General features: G+C 42.1%; 1 protein-coding gene across 2 annotated transcripts; it reads left to right on the top strand.

The window, feature by feature from the left end:
* The first annotated feature begins 7 nt into the window (after positions 1–7).
* Positions 8–16,926, top strand: kpna5 (karyopherin alpha 5 (importin alpha 6)). Of its 2 annotated transcripts, none has more exons than XM_076280186.1 (14): positions 8–116; positions 1,034–1,167; positions 1,718–1,819; positions 2,006–2,105; positions 3,094–3,188; positions 4,411–4,542; positions 4,827–4,915; positions 6,377–6,476; positions 6,671–6,834; positions 10,239–10,317; positions 10,537–10,662; positions 11,988–12,115; positions 12,253–12,431; positions 14,494–16,926. In XM_076280186.1, exons 1-14 carry the CDS (start codon positions 113–115, stop codon positions 14,679–14,681), a joined length of 1,620 nt encoding a protein of 539 aa, XP_076136301.1. In that variant the 5' UTR covers positions 8–112; the 3' UTR covers positions 14,682–16,926. The 2 variants fall into 2 exon arrangements, with proteins under 2 accessions (XP_076136301.1, XP_076136300.1); XM_076280185.1 differs by having other exon boundaries at positions 2,003–2,105.
* The last annotated feature ends 2,464 nt before the right edge of the window (positions 16,927–19,390 follow it).

The raw sequence follows: 19,390 nt of genomic DNA, 5'->3' as shown, positions 1-19,390 counted from the left end.
TTTTGTTACTACCTTTTGACAGAGCGTCGCCATATTGCTCTTAGCTTCGCTGGTAAGGGCTGCGAGTGAAAAAATTGTAGCTAACATCCTTGCTCAAGTTGTTTCTCGATTTATGGGTATGTATTGGATACATCACATGTGACATACAAACTAAATGTTACCTGAACCTTAGTCGGATGTTTGTCGTTTTATGTGACTGCACAGTAACGTTAGCATTACAGGAAAAGGGTATCATATGTAGGGTAAGTAAGCCAGCAAACTGGTGGTGGGTAAGCTAATGTTAGCGATAGCTTAGTTGGTTAACAAATTAGCATCTGTTTTGCCTGTATTAGCTAATTTGACACACGAGCTTTGCTTGCCGAGAATATAGTCACTTGCACGGTCAGTGGTTTTAAGAGTTGTAGGATGGTCAAAGAAAGGTAAGTCCATAACCATAAGTGTGGTGGGCGATTATGTTTTGGTAATGTTAAAATATGTTCCAACGCTCTGAGCTATGTTGTTTCTAGCTGTCCCTAGCTCATTATTTAGCAATATATTGTTTGCAAGCTAGCTATGAAGTAGACTGCCTTTAAATAGATCCAATATAACGTGTGTCATATTTGTGCCATTTGTGTCCAAACTTTCTAACGTTACATGGCGCAAGGGGCACGTGGTTAGAACAAGGCGTGAACATGAAATAGTAAAATACAAATGTTGACAGCACAACAGCCACGCTCTAAGAAGGTATCTTTATCAGTTAACATTAACGTGTCCCACTGTAAGTGTTGTTTTTAAAATGTATGTGGAAAGCCTGTAACGTGACATTTCGATTTACAATACAAGATAATACAGTATTGTCCCTATGCACTACTTTTTGAATTGTGTGGCGTTTCTATACAGGTTGCTGTTAGCGGCATGTTTATAAGGATATAATAGTTGACACATTGTGGTGACGCTCTGTTGAGAAAGTTCAGTGCTTGTTGCACGATAGCTGAATTACGCAGCAAATTTTTAAATGTGAAAAATTTAATCCCCCCATCTGTCAAACCTTCAGTCACAATGGCAAGCCCTGGAAAAGAAATCGATCGGATGAAGAGCTACAAGAACAAAGCTTTGAACCCACAGGAGATGCGCAGGAGAAGGGAGGAGGAAGGGATTCAGCTTCGTAAGCAAAAGAGAGAGGAACAGGTACAGTAATGGGCCTACTTCCCATGTCTGTGTGGAAATGATCTGTGTCAAAGAGGATGCAAAAAAGACTCGGCTCAAGTTACTGACATGACCAAGAGCCTTTGAAGTGCACCATAGCTAGAAACTAGTGACCTACTCAGTGACTTAACAATGATCAGTGAGTTTGTTTGTAGAAGTTCAGGGCAGGGCCAGATGGCCAGTGAAGGGTATTTGTGCATGTGTTGCTGAGTGAGTAAGCATTCCAACTCACCTAGGTGAGACATAATATCCCAGGATGCACTGTTGAGACTGTGAAAGACTGAGAAATTCTGCTCAGTAATCTTAGTAAGTGGCCACGTGAAGGATATGCTTCTAAAAGGATACTTATTTAGTTCATATTTAAAGTGTTGTGATTTAACTTGCACACATTTAATCTGTACATCTATGGTGATGATGTGTGATGCATTCAATCATTTTAAGTGTGTATCTGGTTAGTTAGTATCTGTATCTGACAAGTTTACACTAGGCCTATCCTCTGGTGCTTACCCCTCCTCTCGTCCTGTCTCTTCAGCTCTTCAAGAGAAGAAATGTAAGCCTGCCACCAGGTGATGAGGCCATGCTAGAATGCCCTATTCAGGACCCTGATGTCAGTTCAACTGTGCCACTCTCAGGTGTAAGTGGATGTTTTTAACTTGAGCTGTCTTATCTACTTTGGATCTGTGGAACTATGAATGGATTTGATAGAATGGCAGCATTCCTTAGGTTGACACTTAATCAAGTTGATAACTATATTATCAGTCACAGTTACAAACATAAAAACTGTCAGAATGTGGCTCATATTGCCTGTGTGTTTAAGCAGGAGGGAGTCATCACTCCAGACATGATTCAGATGATCTTCTCAGAGGACCCCGACCAACAGCTCGTAGCAACCCAAAAATTCAGGAAATTACTCTCCAAAGGTTTGTGCATTCTTTCCTCCTCATAGTCAGTCATCACTGAAACATAGGGACATCATGTGTCTGTTTATGTTTAGTACTTCTCCTGCTCTTGTAGACCACACATGTAAATAATAATAAGCTTTATTTGTATACATGCACAGAATGCGGCTCATAGTGTTTTACATTTGGAGCATTTAACATGTAAAGCAAACATGTTTCCTGCAACTCCCACTGCATAATGTTCAGCAGATTAGCAATGAAAGCAAGTGTCTGTAAGTGAAAAAAATTATATTTGGCTGATGGAGACCAAGCAGCTAGTATAATAATTCTTATTGCTTATTTGTTTGTTTGGGTCGGATGTTTTATATCATATGTTATTTGTTTTGTCATTTTGTATGTTAAAGGAACACGCCGGCTTCTTGGGACTTAAGTTTATTCACCGTATTCCCCAGAGTTCGATAATTCGATACCCATCTCACCTCTGTGCGTGTAGTTACTCGGTCTGACGCACCCACCACTAGCCTAGCTTAGCACAAGTGCCTCGAAGTGGCCGGCTTCATTACCCTTCACCTCCTTCACCTTCAATAGTGACAAAATGGCTGTGTCTCATTTGACATTGTTATTTGTACACATTGTAACTATACAAATCACAGCATGTAAATAGGAAAATGTTGGAATTCTTTTGTCACTGGGAGGTGTAGGCTTCTTTTGTCATTGGGAGGTGTAGGCTAATGATGCGGGCCCCTTTGAGGCACTTGTAGCGGTGGGTGCGTCAGACCGAGTAATTATACGCACGGAGATGAGAAGGGTATGTATCGACTTATCGAACTCTGGGAATACAGTGAATGAGCTAAAGTCCCAAAAAGTCGGCACGTTCCTTTAAACCATTACATTTCATGAAAACTCTTTTAGATTTATAATCATGACATGTCTTACAGCTTACTGGTGGACCTTACACTCAAGTTTTTTTTCCTCTCTCTCTATCATGTTATCTGTCTATCTTTAACAGAGCCCAATCCTCCCATTGATGAGGTGATCCTCACACCTGGCGTTGTCAACAAGTTTGTAGAATTTCTCAGAAGAGGTGACGACAGCAACCTGCAGGTAGGTGACCCTGGTGTAGTGTGGAGCTATAGCTCACATGTGTTCTTCTATTTCATTTATTTTTAATTACCACTACAGAGTTGCTTCCCTCCAATGTAACTGAGTACAGGGCAAGAACAAACATCATGTGGGGTCAGACTTATGACCTTCATAATTACCCGATCTTAGTTCACACACTGCAGTTCCTTTTGCTCCCTGCCCAGGCAATCAAGCTAGACAAAACAGATTTATTCCTACGGCATATCAGGTTTTTAAAAGCATACATATGGGGCTTTATGGCAGTCTAAACAATGGGTGGCCTTTGAACATAGGTGATTGGATGGAATGTCACATTCCACAGATTCTCGCTCAGTGAGTTGGTATCATAGACTGTGGTATGTGTTGTAACTTTGTCACAAACCAACACTGAAACTTCATATTGATTTGGGGTAAAGGTAGCCTGGGAGTACTCAGACAAACCTGTTAGCAAATTTGAATTTGCTTTGCAGGTCAGTCTGGCAAGGAGGCCATTGACTCCCATGTCCAATATTCTATCATGCTTATCTGTCATGGGGTGGGATTTACAGTATATGATGACCGATAGAGTCGTGTATTCAACACAACCAATGGCTGCACTGATGGAGACCGGGTTAAACAGATTTGGACGTGTATTTTTGGAATTGAATAAACAACTGCATTTAAAACCTTTCATTACAAGAAAGATTTGATTGCTGCACTTTTGAAACGATTTGGTAAGAGTTTAATGCACAAATTTAGATTCACTGCTGGTTACACACCTGGAAGTCGGAAGTCAAACACTACATGTGTGCATTCCGCCTTTAGTGTAACTTGATCACTTCTGTTTTAGGACTTGTTGACTGTGTTTATTTGTACACAGAGTTGTCTAAACCAGTAGGCTGTTTATAGAGCTCTCAACATTTCCACACTCCCTTGAGTAATACAACACTGCTAGCGTTAATGGATGTGTTCTCTGTAGTTAAGACCTTCATTGGACTGTTAGACTGCATTGCTTTTAAGGTCATTTCTTTGTCAGTCTAATGGATTTGCTTGGACTGGGACTGAAATATTGATGCACATTTGTCCTGGTATGCAAGGCTTTTGTACTCTGTATGCAAAGCGGCCACCGCAGCAGGTGACGTGTAAATGAATATGGGAATTAACTGATGTAGCTATTCGAGTACAGGCGACTCACAACTTGTTTGTTTGTGCTGTTGTTTTACAGTTTGAGGCTGCCTGGGCCCTGACCAACATTGCCTCCGGGACGTTCCTCCACACCAAAGTAGTGATTGAGACTGGGGCCGTGCCCATCTTCATCGAACTGCTCAACTCTGAGAACAAGGATGTGCAGGAGCAGGTAGGGACGGGTTGGTGGTGGTGGTGGTGGACACCCACAATTCCAGCTCGAGCTGAAGCTTTGCAGACTTGGTACACAAAGGAGTAGAACAGTACACTAGACACAGCATATCGTGTACTGTAGAGCCCGAAGTGCTCTTTCATAGAAAGTAGTTTAGGTTTGAGAAAGGCAAGTCACGGGCACCGTAGCAGCTACAGTGGGTGTTGTAAGAATGGTATCTGTAGTGGAAATGTTAATTTAGGACAACAGGTGACCAGAGTAACCATAGCAACCATGTTTTTCAGGCTGTGTGGGCTCTGGGAAACATCGCCGGCGACAACGCAGAGTGTAGAGACTACGTCCTCGACTGTGGCATCCTGCCTTCCCTACAACAGTGAGTGTCTGTGTGTGTTTGTGTGTCTGTGTATGTGTGTGTGTGTGTTAGAGAGAGAGAGAGAGACAAAGCAAGAGGAGAAGAATAAGAGTTCCTTTAGCTTTTTAAGATGATGTAACAGGCGTTGTGCATAGTGCGCCATAGTGACCTTTTGTGTTTCTGCTATTTTGTCTGTATGCGTGTGGTTTAAAGTTGCACAGCTGCATATTTCATCCGTTAACATGTATGACCAGAGATAGTTCAAAGGAATCTTTGGTATGAGCACTCTTTAAAACACCCTGACCTAGTTAAAAGCAATGTGTGTATCAAACCACTTCCTCAAATGGTAAATATAACGGTGTTCTAAAAATTTAACGTTTTGCAGGTCAGTCTGCAAAATGTGTGGAGGTGTCTTGTTTAAAGGTACACTACAGTATGCAAGATTTTCACCTTTACGAAGCCAATTTGATAGGCGAATCGTTCACCCAGCATATCTATACAGCATAGACTTAGCGAGTTGCTACCGAGAAAACCAGCTATGCAACTTCAAGAACGGAGACCCGACAAATCTTGCGAGACCGTGAAACATTACCTTGTCAGTAGATATTGCTCTTTGGAGATAGTTTTTGCTTGTTGTTAATCCTTCACCTCCACAACAAAAGTGTTTTCATTGTGTACAGGGGGGTAAGTCACAAGAAGTTTGCTATTTGCAACAGCAGAGTAAAATATAAATCTATTGTGACTAGAGGGAGCTCTACAGTCGCCAAAAATACTTAAACCTGCATAGTGAAAGTGCGCGTTTAAGCGATGGAGTGTCATGCAGAGGGAATTCCATCGTTATCCATCGTTATCGTCCCTGCTCTGCCACGGAGGGCCACAGCACAGGCCTGCCACATTCCTTCCTGCTCAGCAGGGCACCGGTCTGAGCCACGCTGAATGAGGTCAGGGTCGCCGGGGGAAACCAGACAGCTGTGACTCGGCTCACGGCCACAGAGAGTGGGGGCTCATTAGGGGGAACCTGTTGACACGATAATCAATTGATATGTGATATGTAGCCAATTGAATTTAACTCCCGCCCTGTCCCGTCCTTTTTTCCTGAAGCAAGGTGCTGATTGATGGAGTTGTTTATTGCTCTGTCAAGACTGCAGTGAGAGCAGTGAATGTGCAACCGTCTGTGCAGGTACAACATTGTGGTGCTGCACAAATAGTCTGGCTGGGTTTGTGGTGCCACTGGTCGCAGCACCCGCACCATATTCTGATCTATGCGCTCACGGGTACCCGGGTATGAGTCCGACCCGGGCCATTTCCCAATCCCAATACCTCCTTGTTAAATACGACGTCGAAATTGAAAGTGATGACTAAGTCTTAGATGTCAGAAACTCAAGAAACAAGTGAACACACCTCTCTCTCTCTGTATATCTGAAGTCTGACCCCTGCAGCTGACCTTTGCCCTCTCTGATATCCTTCCTCTCTGACCTGTAGGCTTCTCTCCAAGTCCAGTCGCCAGGGCACCATCAGGAACGCCGTGTGGGCGCTGTCCAACCTGTGCCGGGGGAAGAACCCTCCTCCAGACTTCGCCAAGGTAAGGTGCTACAGCGACAGTTCAGCTGTGTTGAGTGAGGCGCCAGTGTGATAGTAGTGTGTTCCTCTCCTCTGGCACTTCACTTCCTCTTTGGTCACCCCTCCTCTCGCTTGCTCACACATCACTGCATACTTTTCTTCCGGTCATGTTCTCTCTCTCTCTCTCTCTCTCTCTCTCTCTCTCTGTCCCCTCAGGTTTCTCCATCTTTGAGTGTGCTGTCCACTCTGTTGTTCGGGAGTGACCCGGACGTGCTGGCTGATGCCTGCTGGGCTCTCTCTTACCTCTCCGACGGGCCCAATGAAAAGATCCAGGCCGTCATCGACTCGGGAGTTTGCCGCCGCCTAGTGGAACTGCTTATGTAAGTGTCAGATATATACACACACTCACACACACACACACACACACCATTATCCACCATTTGGCTTAGTGTTTCCAGTATTTTGTCCAACCTCTGTACACAAACACCTTTTTCCATAATCTAGGTGCGCGCACACACAGAAACATACTTGCGTACACATAGTAAAGGAAGAATATGCAATAATTGCTAACACTCACTGATCCGTAGGAATGCATATGCTTATTACATAATGTAGGGACTTTGTTAAATGTCATAGATATCGGTAGATTTCGCCTTCCCCGCTAAAGCCTATGGGGCAGAATATTGAAATGAAAATTGATTATTCAATACTATTGACATGTATAATACATAGTAGGCCTGTTCTTTGTAAACAGCTTTTCACGTGTGAAATGTTATTTCTGCCCCTTTACTTTTCCTTTTATTGGAACAACCAACCACACACAGCACAAAAGTCAGTTAAATGTGACCAATTCCAATGTGCTGCATGGACGAGTAAACAGGAAAAAAAGCGCATGGATTCCAATATTTCCAGATCGGTTTCAGGCCTCATTCATATAAATCGGATATGTGCCAACGCGACTGCAGTCTAAACGGGCAGATTGGATATTCCCGGTCATTGTCTACTTGCAAATTGATGAAAATGCCCACAATCTTTTACGTTTTCACATATACATTACGGTCCATGCAATGTTGCTTTCAATTTCACGTGAATGCACGACTGGCAGAACGATGTACCAGTAATTTAAAATGAAAACGGAGTTGGCCTATTTTGCGGACTTCTCAAGATACTTGGAACGGGTAACTAAGGAAACAAAAGTAAACAACTGGCCACTGAAATACCCTAATGCAAGCTTTTTTTGTGCATTTGCTGTGCCGTTTGTTTGTTTGCTTTCATTTCTGGTGCGCACGCGGATTGTCTCAAGTGTTATACAAATTATTGAATCATGTAAACACAGATATCTGATGTGGGCCACTCCCAAATGTAGATGTAAAAAGGCATTCCAAACAATTGGATATAGGCAGACAATCAGAACTGTGCATCAAGGCCTGCCGGTGTAAACGCAGCCATAGACGTATAGCCTAATTCCGTCAGATGAAAGACAATGGCGACAGATGCATGTTGAGAAGATCTAGTTATATGTACACTCGTAAAACGAATGTGTGTTAAAAAAACAACACCAGTTGTAGGGCTGCACGATATATCTAAAATCTATCGTTATCGCGATATCAACACTTGCGATGGACATACCGCAAAGATTACTTAATTTTCGATAAATTCGATACATTTTCTGTGCCGTGCGCATTCCATACAGTCTATGGTGTATTCACATTCTGAATGTCAACATATTTTACCAAACTGATGCGGTCATGCAGCCCAGGAAACGCCCGTCCCCTACCAGTTTAGGTGTGTCTAAGGGAGCTAAGTCGTGATGGCTGAAAATAGTGAGTCGAGCGAGATAGGCTACACTTGGGTGAAGAGGAATTAGTGACTAAAAGGAAAAGCACGTCTGTTATATGGGAATATTTTGGTTTTATGAAGGATGCCGTGTTACAAACACAGCGCAAATGCGTCCTTCTCCACCGTGTTAAAATAAACAATTTCTTTCGTTATCGTTATATCAGAAGTTGTCTTTCACTGTCTGTAAGGCTTGTATTTCATGATTTGCATTTAGCAAAAGCCCCAGACAGCAGCACAGAGGTAATCAGGATTCGTTATTTGTAAAAGTTGTTTAACCTACTTCTGGACTGTGCGATTGCAGCCCAATTACTTTCACTTTCCGCTGCCCTCATAGTCGGCATGCCGGTAGCCTAATAACGTGGGATGCGCAGCGTACTGTATGAGGTTACAGACTGAGATGATTGCCGCGATATAGCTTAAGTAGGCCTAGCTTCTTTGCTAGGCCCATCGAAGGCTGGCAATGTGGAATATTCCGCTGGTTGGTGCACAAGTGTTCAGATTGGCTGTCCACCCGTCTTTTATGAGGATTAGGAGCAGATCTTCCACACAACTTCGATAGCCTAGTCAGTAGGTCTCTTAGCTGTCCACTTTCATCAGGCCATATAGGCTACATGATATTTTATATTATTTAAAAATTATACATTTATTTCTGTAATTATACATTTACCCCCCCCCCCCCCCCAACCCTACAGTGTATGTTTGCAGCAAGCAGAATGAAAAAAAAAACATTAAATATACTGCTCAAAAAAATTAAGGGAACACTTCAATCATACACTGAATCACTCTGTCACTGTTTGGTTCTGAGCACAAGTAAAACTTTTGAGGCGAGTGTTTTATTTTGCAAGAACTGTCAGACATTCTGTGAATGTAGTTTGAGAATGGAGAAAAGGGTGGAAGGTTTCAAAATATGTGTGGAAAACCTTTATTGAGCAGTATATTTAAATATCGCAAATTATATCGTTATCGCAGTACTCAATAATGGTATCGCATATCGCATGTTTTCCTAATATCGTGCAGCCCTAACCAGTTGTGTTATTTTCAATGCATGGTATGTTACAAATAAAAAAGGAAACAACACAAACTGTTGTGTTAAGAACAACGCAAGCTGTGTTGTTTTCAACACATTCGTTGTAAGAGTGTATGACATGTATGGTTAAATGTAAGCGCTCATGACGTACATATCCAAAACATAGGACAATACACTACTGCTTGCCCCCCCCCCCCCCCCCCAAGTTATGTAATCGACAAGGACTCGAATCATTATCTATAGTGTTCTTCAAATGTGCTTACACGCATGCTTACTCGTACATTTACAATCCTCGTTTATGCTTGGATAGCTACCCATCCAGGTATTAACACCATCCTCAGGCATTAACTCTGACATATTAAACAGCACATGGTGTTATCTAATCATAAGCATGTGTGTACTAAAGAGCTGCTCCTAGCTGGACGCTTCCTGAGAGAGGAAATGTGTTGCTCTGTACACACCATTCACAGCAAGGCAGTCAGTGCACTCTATTTTGCCACAATCAATCAATTAATGTACAGATATATTTGTCCCAGCCATACTACACCAGCTGATTCAAATTAGAACAACTCTGCAGCCAGGTGGATCAGCGAATTAGTGAAATCACCTGTTGAGTGGCAATTGAACAGGTAGAACCAAACAAAAGTTTTTTTTAGTTTTTTTATGGGCTACGTACACTGGCGCTGACACTAGTGCGGCGCACTCCGCTTTCGACATTCGATTACATTAGATTCCATTTTTCTCAACACAACTCCGCACACCAGCATCGCACTTTGCCACCGCTGCCGCCGTGTAATTTTCCACTCACGTGTTGTGAGAAGTCACTCCTGGTCTTGTCCATGAGGTTGTTTATGTGCTGTACTGAGTGATCTGTTGCCATTAACACCCCCCCCACCCCCCCACCCCCTCCTTCCTCAGGCACTATGACTACAAGGTAGTGTCCCCAGCGCTGAGAGCAGTGGGGAACATTGTGACAGGAGACGATATTCAGACACAGGTACTGTCTATTCTGTCCAGTAGGTCCACCCCTCTGCCTGATGTTTGCTTATCGCTGCTTCTGTGGATGCCAGTGTGTTTGGGGTCTTGAGCAGTTTTATTTATATTTTGTGTAGTAAAAAAAGTATATTCAAGTCTATTAACATATAGTGTGTAAATGTAAATTCACATTGTAAGTAAGGCCTATAGTAATCATTTGGTGTGTGTGTGTTTTTTACAGGTGATTCTAAACTGCTCAGCTCTGCCTTGTCTACTACACCTTCTTAGCAGTCCCAAAGAATCAATCAAAAAAGAGGCGTGTTGGACGGTCTCTAACATCACAGCTGGAAACAGACGACAGATCCAGGTGTGTGTCTGTATGTGTGTGTCTGTATGTGTGTGCCCCAGGGATGGAAATTAGCCACCCGCCCCCATAGTTTTGTCCGCTGGCGGGTGTATTTGGTCAACTTACCAGCCACTGTGGCGGGTAAATAGAGCTAGCATACCACAAATAGTCAGATCCGGTCTAATTTTCATTTTTCTTATTGACAGTTAAAAATAAGAAAGTGTCTGTAGGGATCATGTAACGTTACCAGCCTATAAGGGTAAATCACGCTGATTTGAAGTTCTACAACAACTACCAGTGAGCCGCAGCCCGCACCATAGCCTATAGTCACTGGTGCACTTTTTGCCATTACCATTAAGAAACTGTCACTATGCTCTCATGTGCCACTGCTAGCTCATTTGAGGATGACTGCATAAACATAAATCTAGTGAGATCTGTGGATTTACGTTGTATCTTCACAGACTAATATTCTCAAACGAATAGTTCTCTTTTGAAGTGGCCCGTAACTTTAGCTATTTTTATCTGGCCCGCCACACCTTTATGGAAAACTTTGACACGCTGTTATTTAGACCTATGAGGCAGACAGACAGACATCTCCACACCCATTCGTCATGGTGGAATATCTCACAAACGTTTCATTTAAGCAATTACAAACCGGATATCAGAATAAACAGCAGAACCGAACACAAAGGTGTAAAGCATTCCCTTATACAATTAGCCATTCCATAGTAATCCGGTTCTGAAATTGAAGCAAATGTCTACAAGGTCTCCAACTTTGGGCTTTTGTAATACATGATGAGGCCAAATACAAAATAAATGTTAACAATATTGCCTAGATAACTAAATATTAAAACCAGAGTTTTTCAATGTAGTTTTACAAAATGCTAAGCATGGATAAGTTTCTTAAAGCTGAGCTGTGCTTCAATTTTCAGTGCATGATTTCATAACAGGCCAAATAGAAAATAAATGCTAAATGTTAAATATAGCCTTGATACCTGTAAATATTTAAATCAGATGCACAGTATAGTTAGATCAAGTTGGAGAGTTGGATTATAGGATTCCCCAGAACTCACACAAACGGAGTCTTAAGGAAGCCACACCACTTTTATGACAAGACACTATAGCATATGAATGTGGTTCAGTTGACCTTTAATTCAGCACATTTGTCAATGTAAAGGTGTATATTGGTCTGTCTGTCTGTCTGTCTGTCTGTCTGTCTGTCTGTCTGTCTGTCTGACTGATTGTGTGATTGTGTTTTGTCTTTTCCTCAGCAGTGTCCCTGACTTCTCTTTAGTTCTTAGTCATCTATGTGCTCTTAACTTTCTCTCTCTCTTTTCTTCTGCCAGACGGTGATAGACGCCAACATCTTCCCCGTCCTGATCGAGATCCTGCAAAAGGCCGAGTTCCGCACTAGGAAAGAGGCTGCCTGGGCCATAACCAACGCCACCTCTGGGGGCACTCCTGAGCAGATGAGGTGCGTGTGTTATCTTTCACCAATCAATTGTTTTCATTTCATCTATGGTGAGTACAGGTGGATATAAACAGTGATAAACATGACTAACAGTGTTAGTGTGTGTATGTGTGTGTGTGTGTGTGTGTGTGTGTGTCCAGGTACCTGGTGTCTCTGGGCACCATCAAGCCCATGTGTGACCTCCTGACAGTAATGGACTCTAAGATTGTGCAGGTGTCCCTCAACGGCTTGGAGAACATCCTGAGACTGGGAGAGCAGGAGGCCAAACAGAACGGCACTGGAATCAACCCCTACTGCGCCCTCATAGAGGAGGCATATGGTACACACACACACACACTTACCAACTTTTTAAAAACTGTTCATTTTAACTGCTGTAAGGTTCATATTCTCTGTAAGTCGCTTTGGACAAAAGCAACTGCTAAATACAATAACCATTACCAGTAGTGAGGGTACCACAAACACTCACATACCAAGACAATTATGGCTTGTTCATCATGGATTGATGTCCGACCCCATGTCCCTTATATGGTGCAGCCAGTGGACTATTAAATCACACAATGATCCAAAACATACAGCCAAACAAGACAAGAAATGGTTAACAGAGAACAACATCAACATTTTGTGGTCCATCCGTCAAAAAAGTGAGCACAAGGCCAGAGTGATTGCAAAGAATCGTTCCTGCCTCAAAACCTGGATTACTGCTAAAAAGATGCGGTCTAAAATAATTGAGGAGACATGGAGAGGCTTGGTAGACATTATAAGAGCCATTTTAAGAGCTGTGATGGCAAATAAAGATGTTTCCATTGATTATTTAAAAAGGGTATGAATAATTTTGGACACCATTTTTCATAAAAAAGATGGAAAAAACGTATTATTCTGAATCTATGTTTCTACCACATTGTCTTACAACCTTTTGGTATGTGGTAGTGTCATTTTCAGTCAGAGCAAACATATTGATAAAGACAAAAACAACATTAAATCAATATTTGCCAGGGGTATGAATCATTTTGTTCTTAACTGCCAGTGCTTTGGGATTATCTGAAGCCAAATGAGCCACCTGAAAATACACTTCTGCAGTCAAAGCTGGCATTGGGGGTCGTAATGAAAGGTTGGGAATGTAATAAAACAATAGTTAAATCAACAAAAAGTTATTTAATTTACTTAATGGTATGTTCGGTTCAGTTTGGTTAAAGGACAACTCCAGCAAGTTTTCACATAGATCTCCGTTTCTCAAGGTCACAGAGTACTGTCGGTACGAAAAAAAAAAGAAGAAAAAACACCTAGCTCAAGTTGCTACAGCCAGCAGCTAACGCAGCCAGGCTGCTAAAGTGCTACACTCTGGGGGCATGATTTTAAAGATGCTTTTTAAAGAAAACACATTCCTTTAAGTGTGTTTTCAGTTGGCCAATGGCCTCAGATACAGCTTCAGACGGATAATCCCAAAGCACCCGTGTCCGTTTATCTTGATCTAAAAGGTGGTCTGAAAAAGATTTAAAAAAAAAAAAAAAAAAAAAAACTGAAAAATCGTCACTCAGTCACCAATACACATGAACACATGCTAAACTATAAAGCACTGGCAACCACCTACTACAGCATAGGTTCTCAAAGTGCGGCCCGGGGGCCAATGGCGGCCCGCGGAAACATTTTTGGCGGCCCGCGATAACATCTGTAAAACTGTACAACTGTACTGTGTGCTTTGAAAAGAACGAATCTCCGTTTAGTGGTGTTTAGTGGCCGTCAGGTTTTCCTGTGGTGCTTTGGCTGAAATTGGCCCTGAATAAGGCCTATGCTGATAAGAAGCAAGGCACACTGAGACTGTTCTAAATAAGTTTGTACTTGAAATGGACTGCAACCAGAACAGTTATATCTCAAAGAAATAGAGGGTAGAGAACCCCAGGGATTGTGTGTGCATTGCAATTTTTCTTAAGATTTTCACAAGTTTTGCCAGGTTTAGCCTCAGTTATGAATTAAAATGTGTTTAATGCAATAAATATAAACTGTAGAGATGCAACCTGGTCATTAAAATGATTACAAATGGGATTTTTTTTTTCTTTTTCTCCCCCCGCCCCTTTGGCGGCCCCTTAGTTAATGTTGGGTTCCAGAATTGGCCCTCACCAATCAAAACTTTGAGAACCCCTGTACTACAGGCTGGGGATGTTCTTAGATCCTGGAATAATCTTCCACTAGATGGCAGTAGAAACATTGTAGGGGAAAAAAATAAGTTATTAAGTTAATACACATGTAAACTGTAATGAGATCAAATCTAGGTGTCCTGAGCACTGAAGGGTTCATCCTTGAGAACTACAATGCTCCTATTAGGAACCTTTTGGAACTCTTCTCTCAGTCCTCTCTCTTGCTGCTTCTCCTTTTGGAACCTGCAGGCTTGGACAAGATTGAGTTCCTGCAAAGCCACGAGAACCAGGAGATCTACCAGAAGGCCTTTGACCTCATCGAGCACTACTTTGGTGTGGAGGAGGAGGATGCCAGTATCGCCCCGCAGGTGGACCAGAACCAGGGCCAGTACATCTTCCAACAGCAGGAGGGGCCCATGGAGGGCTTTCAGCTTTAACACCCCTGCCACCCCCCCCCCATAAGCCCCAGAGAGCTCATCTCTACATCCCCCCCCACCCCACCCCACCCTGACTCTCACTCTGAGTGCATCCCCCAGCCCAGCCCCCCTTCCCACCATGCCAGTGTCAACTCCCTGATGACCTCATCTTCCCAAAGCTACAGCTCCTCTACATTGCCCCCCCCCCCCCAAAAGAAAAAAACATACACACTCCCTCTGTCTAGATAGATGGGGAGGTGGGGGGGGGGGGGGTACAGAGGGCTGAATGGCTACCTTCCCCTTTCTCTGATTCCGGTCATCTGAACTCATCCAGCCAGCTACCCCCAAAAATCAATTGCAAGGGAGAGATGGCAAACATAAATCATTATTTTCTCATTTTGTTTCTGTTTTCTGTTTATTTTCTGTATTAGGAGTGTATTCCTATTATTATTATTGTTATTGTTTATTATTATTATTATTATTATTATTAATGCAATATTTTGGCACTGGTGTCCCAAAAATGACTTTTTACATCATATCCCTTTTCGAATGTGAATCTACCTCTTTAGTCAATGAAAAAGCACTCATGGTCATGTGACTGGTACAAGTGCAAATGATCACCAGGGAGGTGCCCGCTAATGCAGTGAGTGCAAACATTTCTCTCAGTTTAGAGGGACATATCAGAAAAGAAGTCAAGTAAAAACAGCAGAAAGCAACAACAACCAAACAGCTAAAAATGGAAAAAAAATATACATTTGAATGACCTTAATGGAAGCAATCTCAACTCTTAAATGGAGACTGACCATATAGGTTAGCTCTACTAGTTTGCCGTGAGAATTAACAATTGCACACCCACACATACACACACGTACGTACGTACACACACACACACACGCACGCACGCACACACACACACCCATAAAGCGGTCTCTCAATTTAGCATGAGGAGTCTGCCTCAGCATTGGACACCAAGTGTCAGAATCTCTGTGCGCGTGTGTGTGTGTGTGTATGAGGGAGAATAGCTGTCCCCATCTCCCTCTCAGCTGACACTAACAGCTCCTAACTTCCGGGACCTGTCTGGGCTTATTTATTGTGTCTGTGAGGGGAAAGACTCCGAGCAGGACATCATTTCGGACACGGAGGTCTAACCCTGTTGGAGAGCGATTGCTTTTGCTTGTTTCTTGTTTTTGTTTTTCTGCTTGTGTTCTATTTTGATGCAGTGTCATTGTCCAGAGCCTTTGTTTCTGTTGTTTTTCTTTTTGTTCCGTTTCCAGTTTCTTTTTGGATTTAACCTTTTTAGATGTTCTATCATCTCAAACAGAGGATGTAACAACCTTCTTTCTCCAATGTTCACATGGCCCACTGGTCAAGTGCTGCAGTACTTTCAGATTTGACATCATCAGAAAAATGCTCTGATTTATAAAAAAAAATAAAAAAAAGTAAAATAAATCTGTATATTATATATACATGTAAGCTCTGATTTAGTTTTCTGTTTTATGAGAAGCTCCTGATGGACACAAGGTGCTGATCATGTGAAGCTTCATATGCAGTCTCTTGTGGTGGAGGGTGGAGGATGGGGGGGGGGGGGCAGCCAGAGTGGACGGCTTGTCTTCATGATGCATCCTCATCCTCCTCCTCCCACCTGTCAGGAGAAGAATCTGGATCATCAGAGGCTGGTGGCACAGAAATCATCATCAATCTCGTTCATGCTTCGTTCGTTTGTTCATCTTGATTCTGCAGAAGACTACTACTCCTGCTGTGAATGACCTTTGACATTTTGACCCCTGTGTTTGCGCCCCTGTGTGGCTCAAGTCAGGTTTTCTAGAACTTTCCCTTTATTGCAAATTTCTCCCCTGAAATCATGTTACATAAGAATTTTGGTTCTATTTTATTATCATTATTTATGGTGTTTCTGGCACGTAACAGACAGTGCTGATGAAATTACGTTATCAGATGTGGAGTTGGAAGTAGAAGCAACAGTATATTGAGATTGTTAAACATGTTTTTGGTTGAACATCAAGAACATTTAATCGTGTATAGTTTTCTAATATTTCTCATGTTTCTACTGATTGTATAATATATACATATATGTTTTGTTTTCTTCTGGTTTATTTTTATTTTTTTTCCATTAGAAGGGGGGGGGGGGGGGGAAGTGTATGAGTCTGCATCGGTGTCGAGCTTGAGAGGAGAATTTCGCGCTCCACACTGAAGAATGTTGACGTTCTGTAAAATAGAGGAGAACAAATAAACTTCTGTGCCACCTGAAGTCAAATTTGTGTGGTGTCTTTCGAGTGAGGAGAATGGCCGGCCTGGCTCTGTGTGGGTCCATGATGAACTTCTGTACTCTGAGCTTTCTTGTTATTTCAGTTAGCCTATTAGCTGGTTTGATTTGCATTGAGCTTAATGCATATCAAACCAGCTAATAGGCTAACTGAATTTGCTCAATGCAAATCAAACCAGCTAATAGGCTAACTGAAATAACACCATGCCAATCTCTAGGTATGGTGAAGGGTATGTGATGATGTGGGGCTATTTTAATTCCAAAGGCCAAGGTAACTTTGTCAGGATGCACAGTATTCTGGATCCATGAAATAACTGGCCTTTAAAAATAAAAATCTGCCTGTCTCTATGGGAATTTAACATAGGGGTGGGAATACTTATGACCCCTGTATTTTAAAGAAGAACATTTATTTATTTATGATACATTATTCATTCACTAAGAAAATTGGTGTCCTTAAAGGTTAGATATTTCCTCATTTTTCACTTAAGCCATTAAGATCAATTTCCAAAAGATGATTTTATATTCCTCTTTTCAGTCAACTTTAGCATGGGTGCCAATACTTTTGGCCATCCCTGTATGTCTGACCTGTTAAGTTTTGTGTTAGGCCTGTAGGACATAGGTTCTCAAAGTGCGGCCCGGGGGCCAATGGCGGCCCGCAGAAACATTTTTGGCGGCCCGCGATAACATCTGTAAAACTGTACAACTGTACTGTGTGCTTTGAAAAGAATGAATCTCCGTTTAGTGGTGTTTAGTGGCCGTCAGGTTTTCCTGTGGTGCTTTGGTAGCTGGAATTGGCCCTGAATAAGGCCTATGCTGATAAGAAGCAAGGCACACTGAGACTGTTCTAAATAAGTTTGTACTTGAAATGGACTGCAACCAGAACAGTTATATCTTAAAGAAATAGAGGGTAGAGAACCCCAGGGATTGTGTGTGCATTGCAATTTTTCTTAAGATTTTCACAAGTTTTGCCAGGTTTAGCCTCAGTTATGAATTAAAATGTGTTTAATGCAATAAATATAAACTGTAGAGATGCAACCTGGTCATTAAAATGATTACAAATGGGATTTTTTCCCAGTTTTTTTTTCCTTTTTCTCCCCCCACCCCTTTGGCGGCCCTCAGTTAATGTTGGGTTCCAGAATTGGCCCTCACCAATCAAAACTTTGAGAACCCCTGCTGTAGGAGAACAGGATGAAGGGGAGATCAAAGATGTAGGCCAAATGCAAACAATTCTTAAAAAAATATGATTGAAGAATGATACCTTCCCCTGTGTTACACTTCCTCTTAGCCAAATGCCCCAGAGTAATGACACACCTATGCTTTATCAGTGCATCACCACGCAGATGCATGAATGACTACAAATACTTTAGGCAAACCGAAAAACAAATGAGTCATGTAGAGATGGCCATGCAGTTAATAGTCATGCAGCTCTTCACGTCAATGGTTACTAATTATATGTCGGGTGTAACGTTCCAACTAATTTGCCATTGTCCAGTCTGCTAGTTGACATTTTATGACTTACATGGACATTATTTTACAGGTTTAGATGGAAAATACAGATGTTTTTCCAGTTCTACAAGTAGCTGTGAAATGATGATAATTGTCATCACATTGCCAGCACATTGCCATTCGATTGAAACCACACGTAAATCAATCTTTTTTTCAGAACATACATCTCTATTCACATTTTTAACCTCTTCTCTGTTTTTGGAGGACTTCCTGAAAACGTACCTCAGGGCAAAAGGACAAAGAAAAGACTCCACTCAGATTTGGTTTCAGCCGCGTAGGTTTTCATGTCAAATGGACCCTGGTCTAATACCTCTCCCGCAGGTGGCAAAAACAGTTTCGGTTGGTATTGGCCTGATTGCTGTTCCCCCACTCTCCTTGATATCACGCTCATCTACAGATGCCCTTCCAGTGTCAATATCATCACTAAATAAATATTTGCACTGATAGATGTCCTGTCTAAATGTTTTTAAATCTATGAGTGAACAAAGTGCCATCTCCAATATTTGCTTTTGGAGTATCGAAAGTGTGTTCAACATTTTATGTTTATTGTATTGGTAAGGGAGAGAGTGGCTTAATGTGAAGGTTTGAGGAAATGGAAATGCAACGCCGAACTCGCCTGCTCTGTAACTGGATCCCGTTGTCTTTGGAGAAATTCCTCACACCTTTGCTTTTTCTAGTTGACCATACAACTGAACTAATTCACCTAGTTACCCACAATTTCACTCTGTTTTTGGAACACACACACACACACAGCCAGACCCATATACACCTCAAGGCTATTTGAAAGTTCCAAAACCAGACTCTCAGGTTTGGAGTGGGGAATTCTGAGTAAGTCACCAACATGGGAACACTTCACGGCATCATGCATCACAGGCTGTCACACCACTTGAATGCTTTCATTGCAGTTTCACATACAATTTAAATATTTGGATGTGGTGAAAAG

The sequence above is a fragment of the Alosa pseudoharengus genome, unplaced genomic scaffold (genome assembly GCF_046254945.1).
Source record: "Alosa pseudoharengus isolate Yale_2024_CS ecotype anadromous, Long Island Sound unplaced genomic scaffold, YU_APseudo_1.1 YU_APseudo_1.1_scf_12, whole genome shotgun sequence".
NCBI lineage: Eukaryota > Metazoa > Chordata > Actinopteri > Clupeiformes > Clupeidae > Alosa > Alosa pseudoharengus.
Note: the sequence above shows the minus strand (reverse complement) of the source record. Positions and strands in the feature narration are given on the sequence as shown.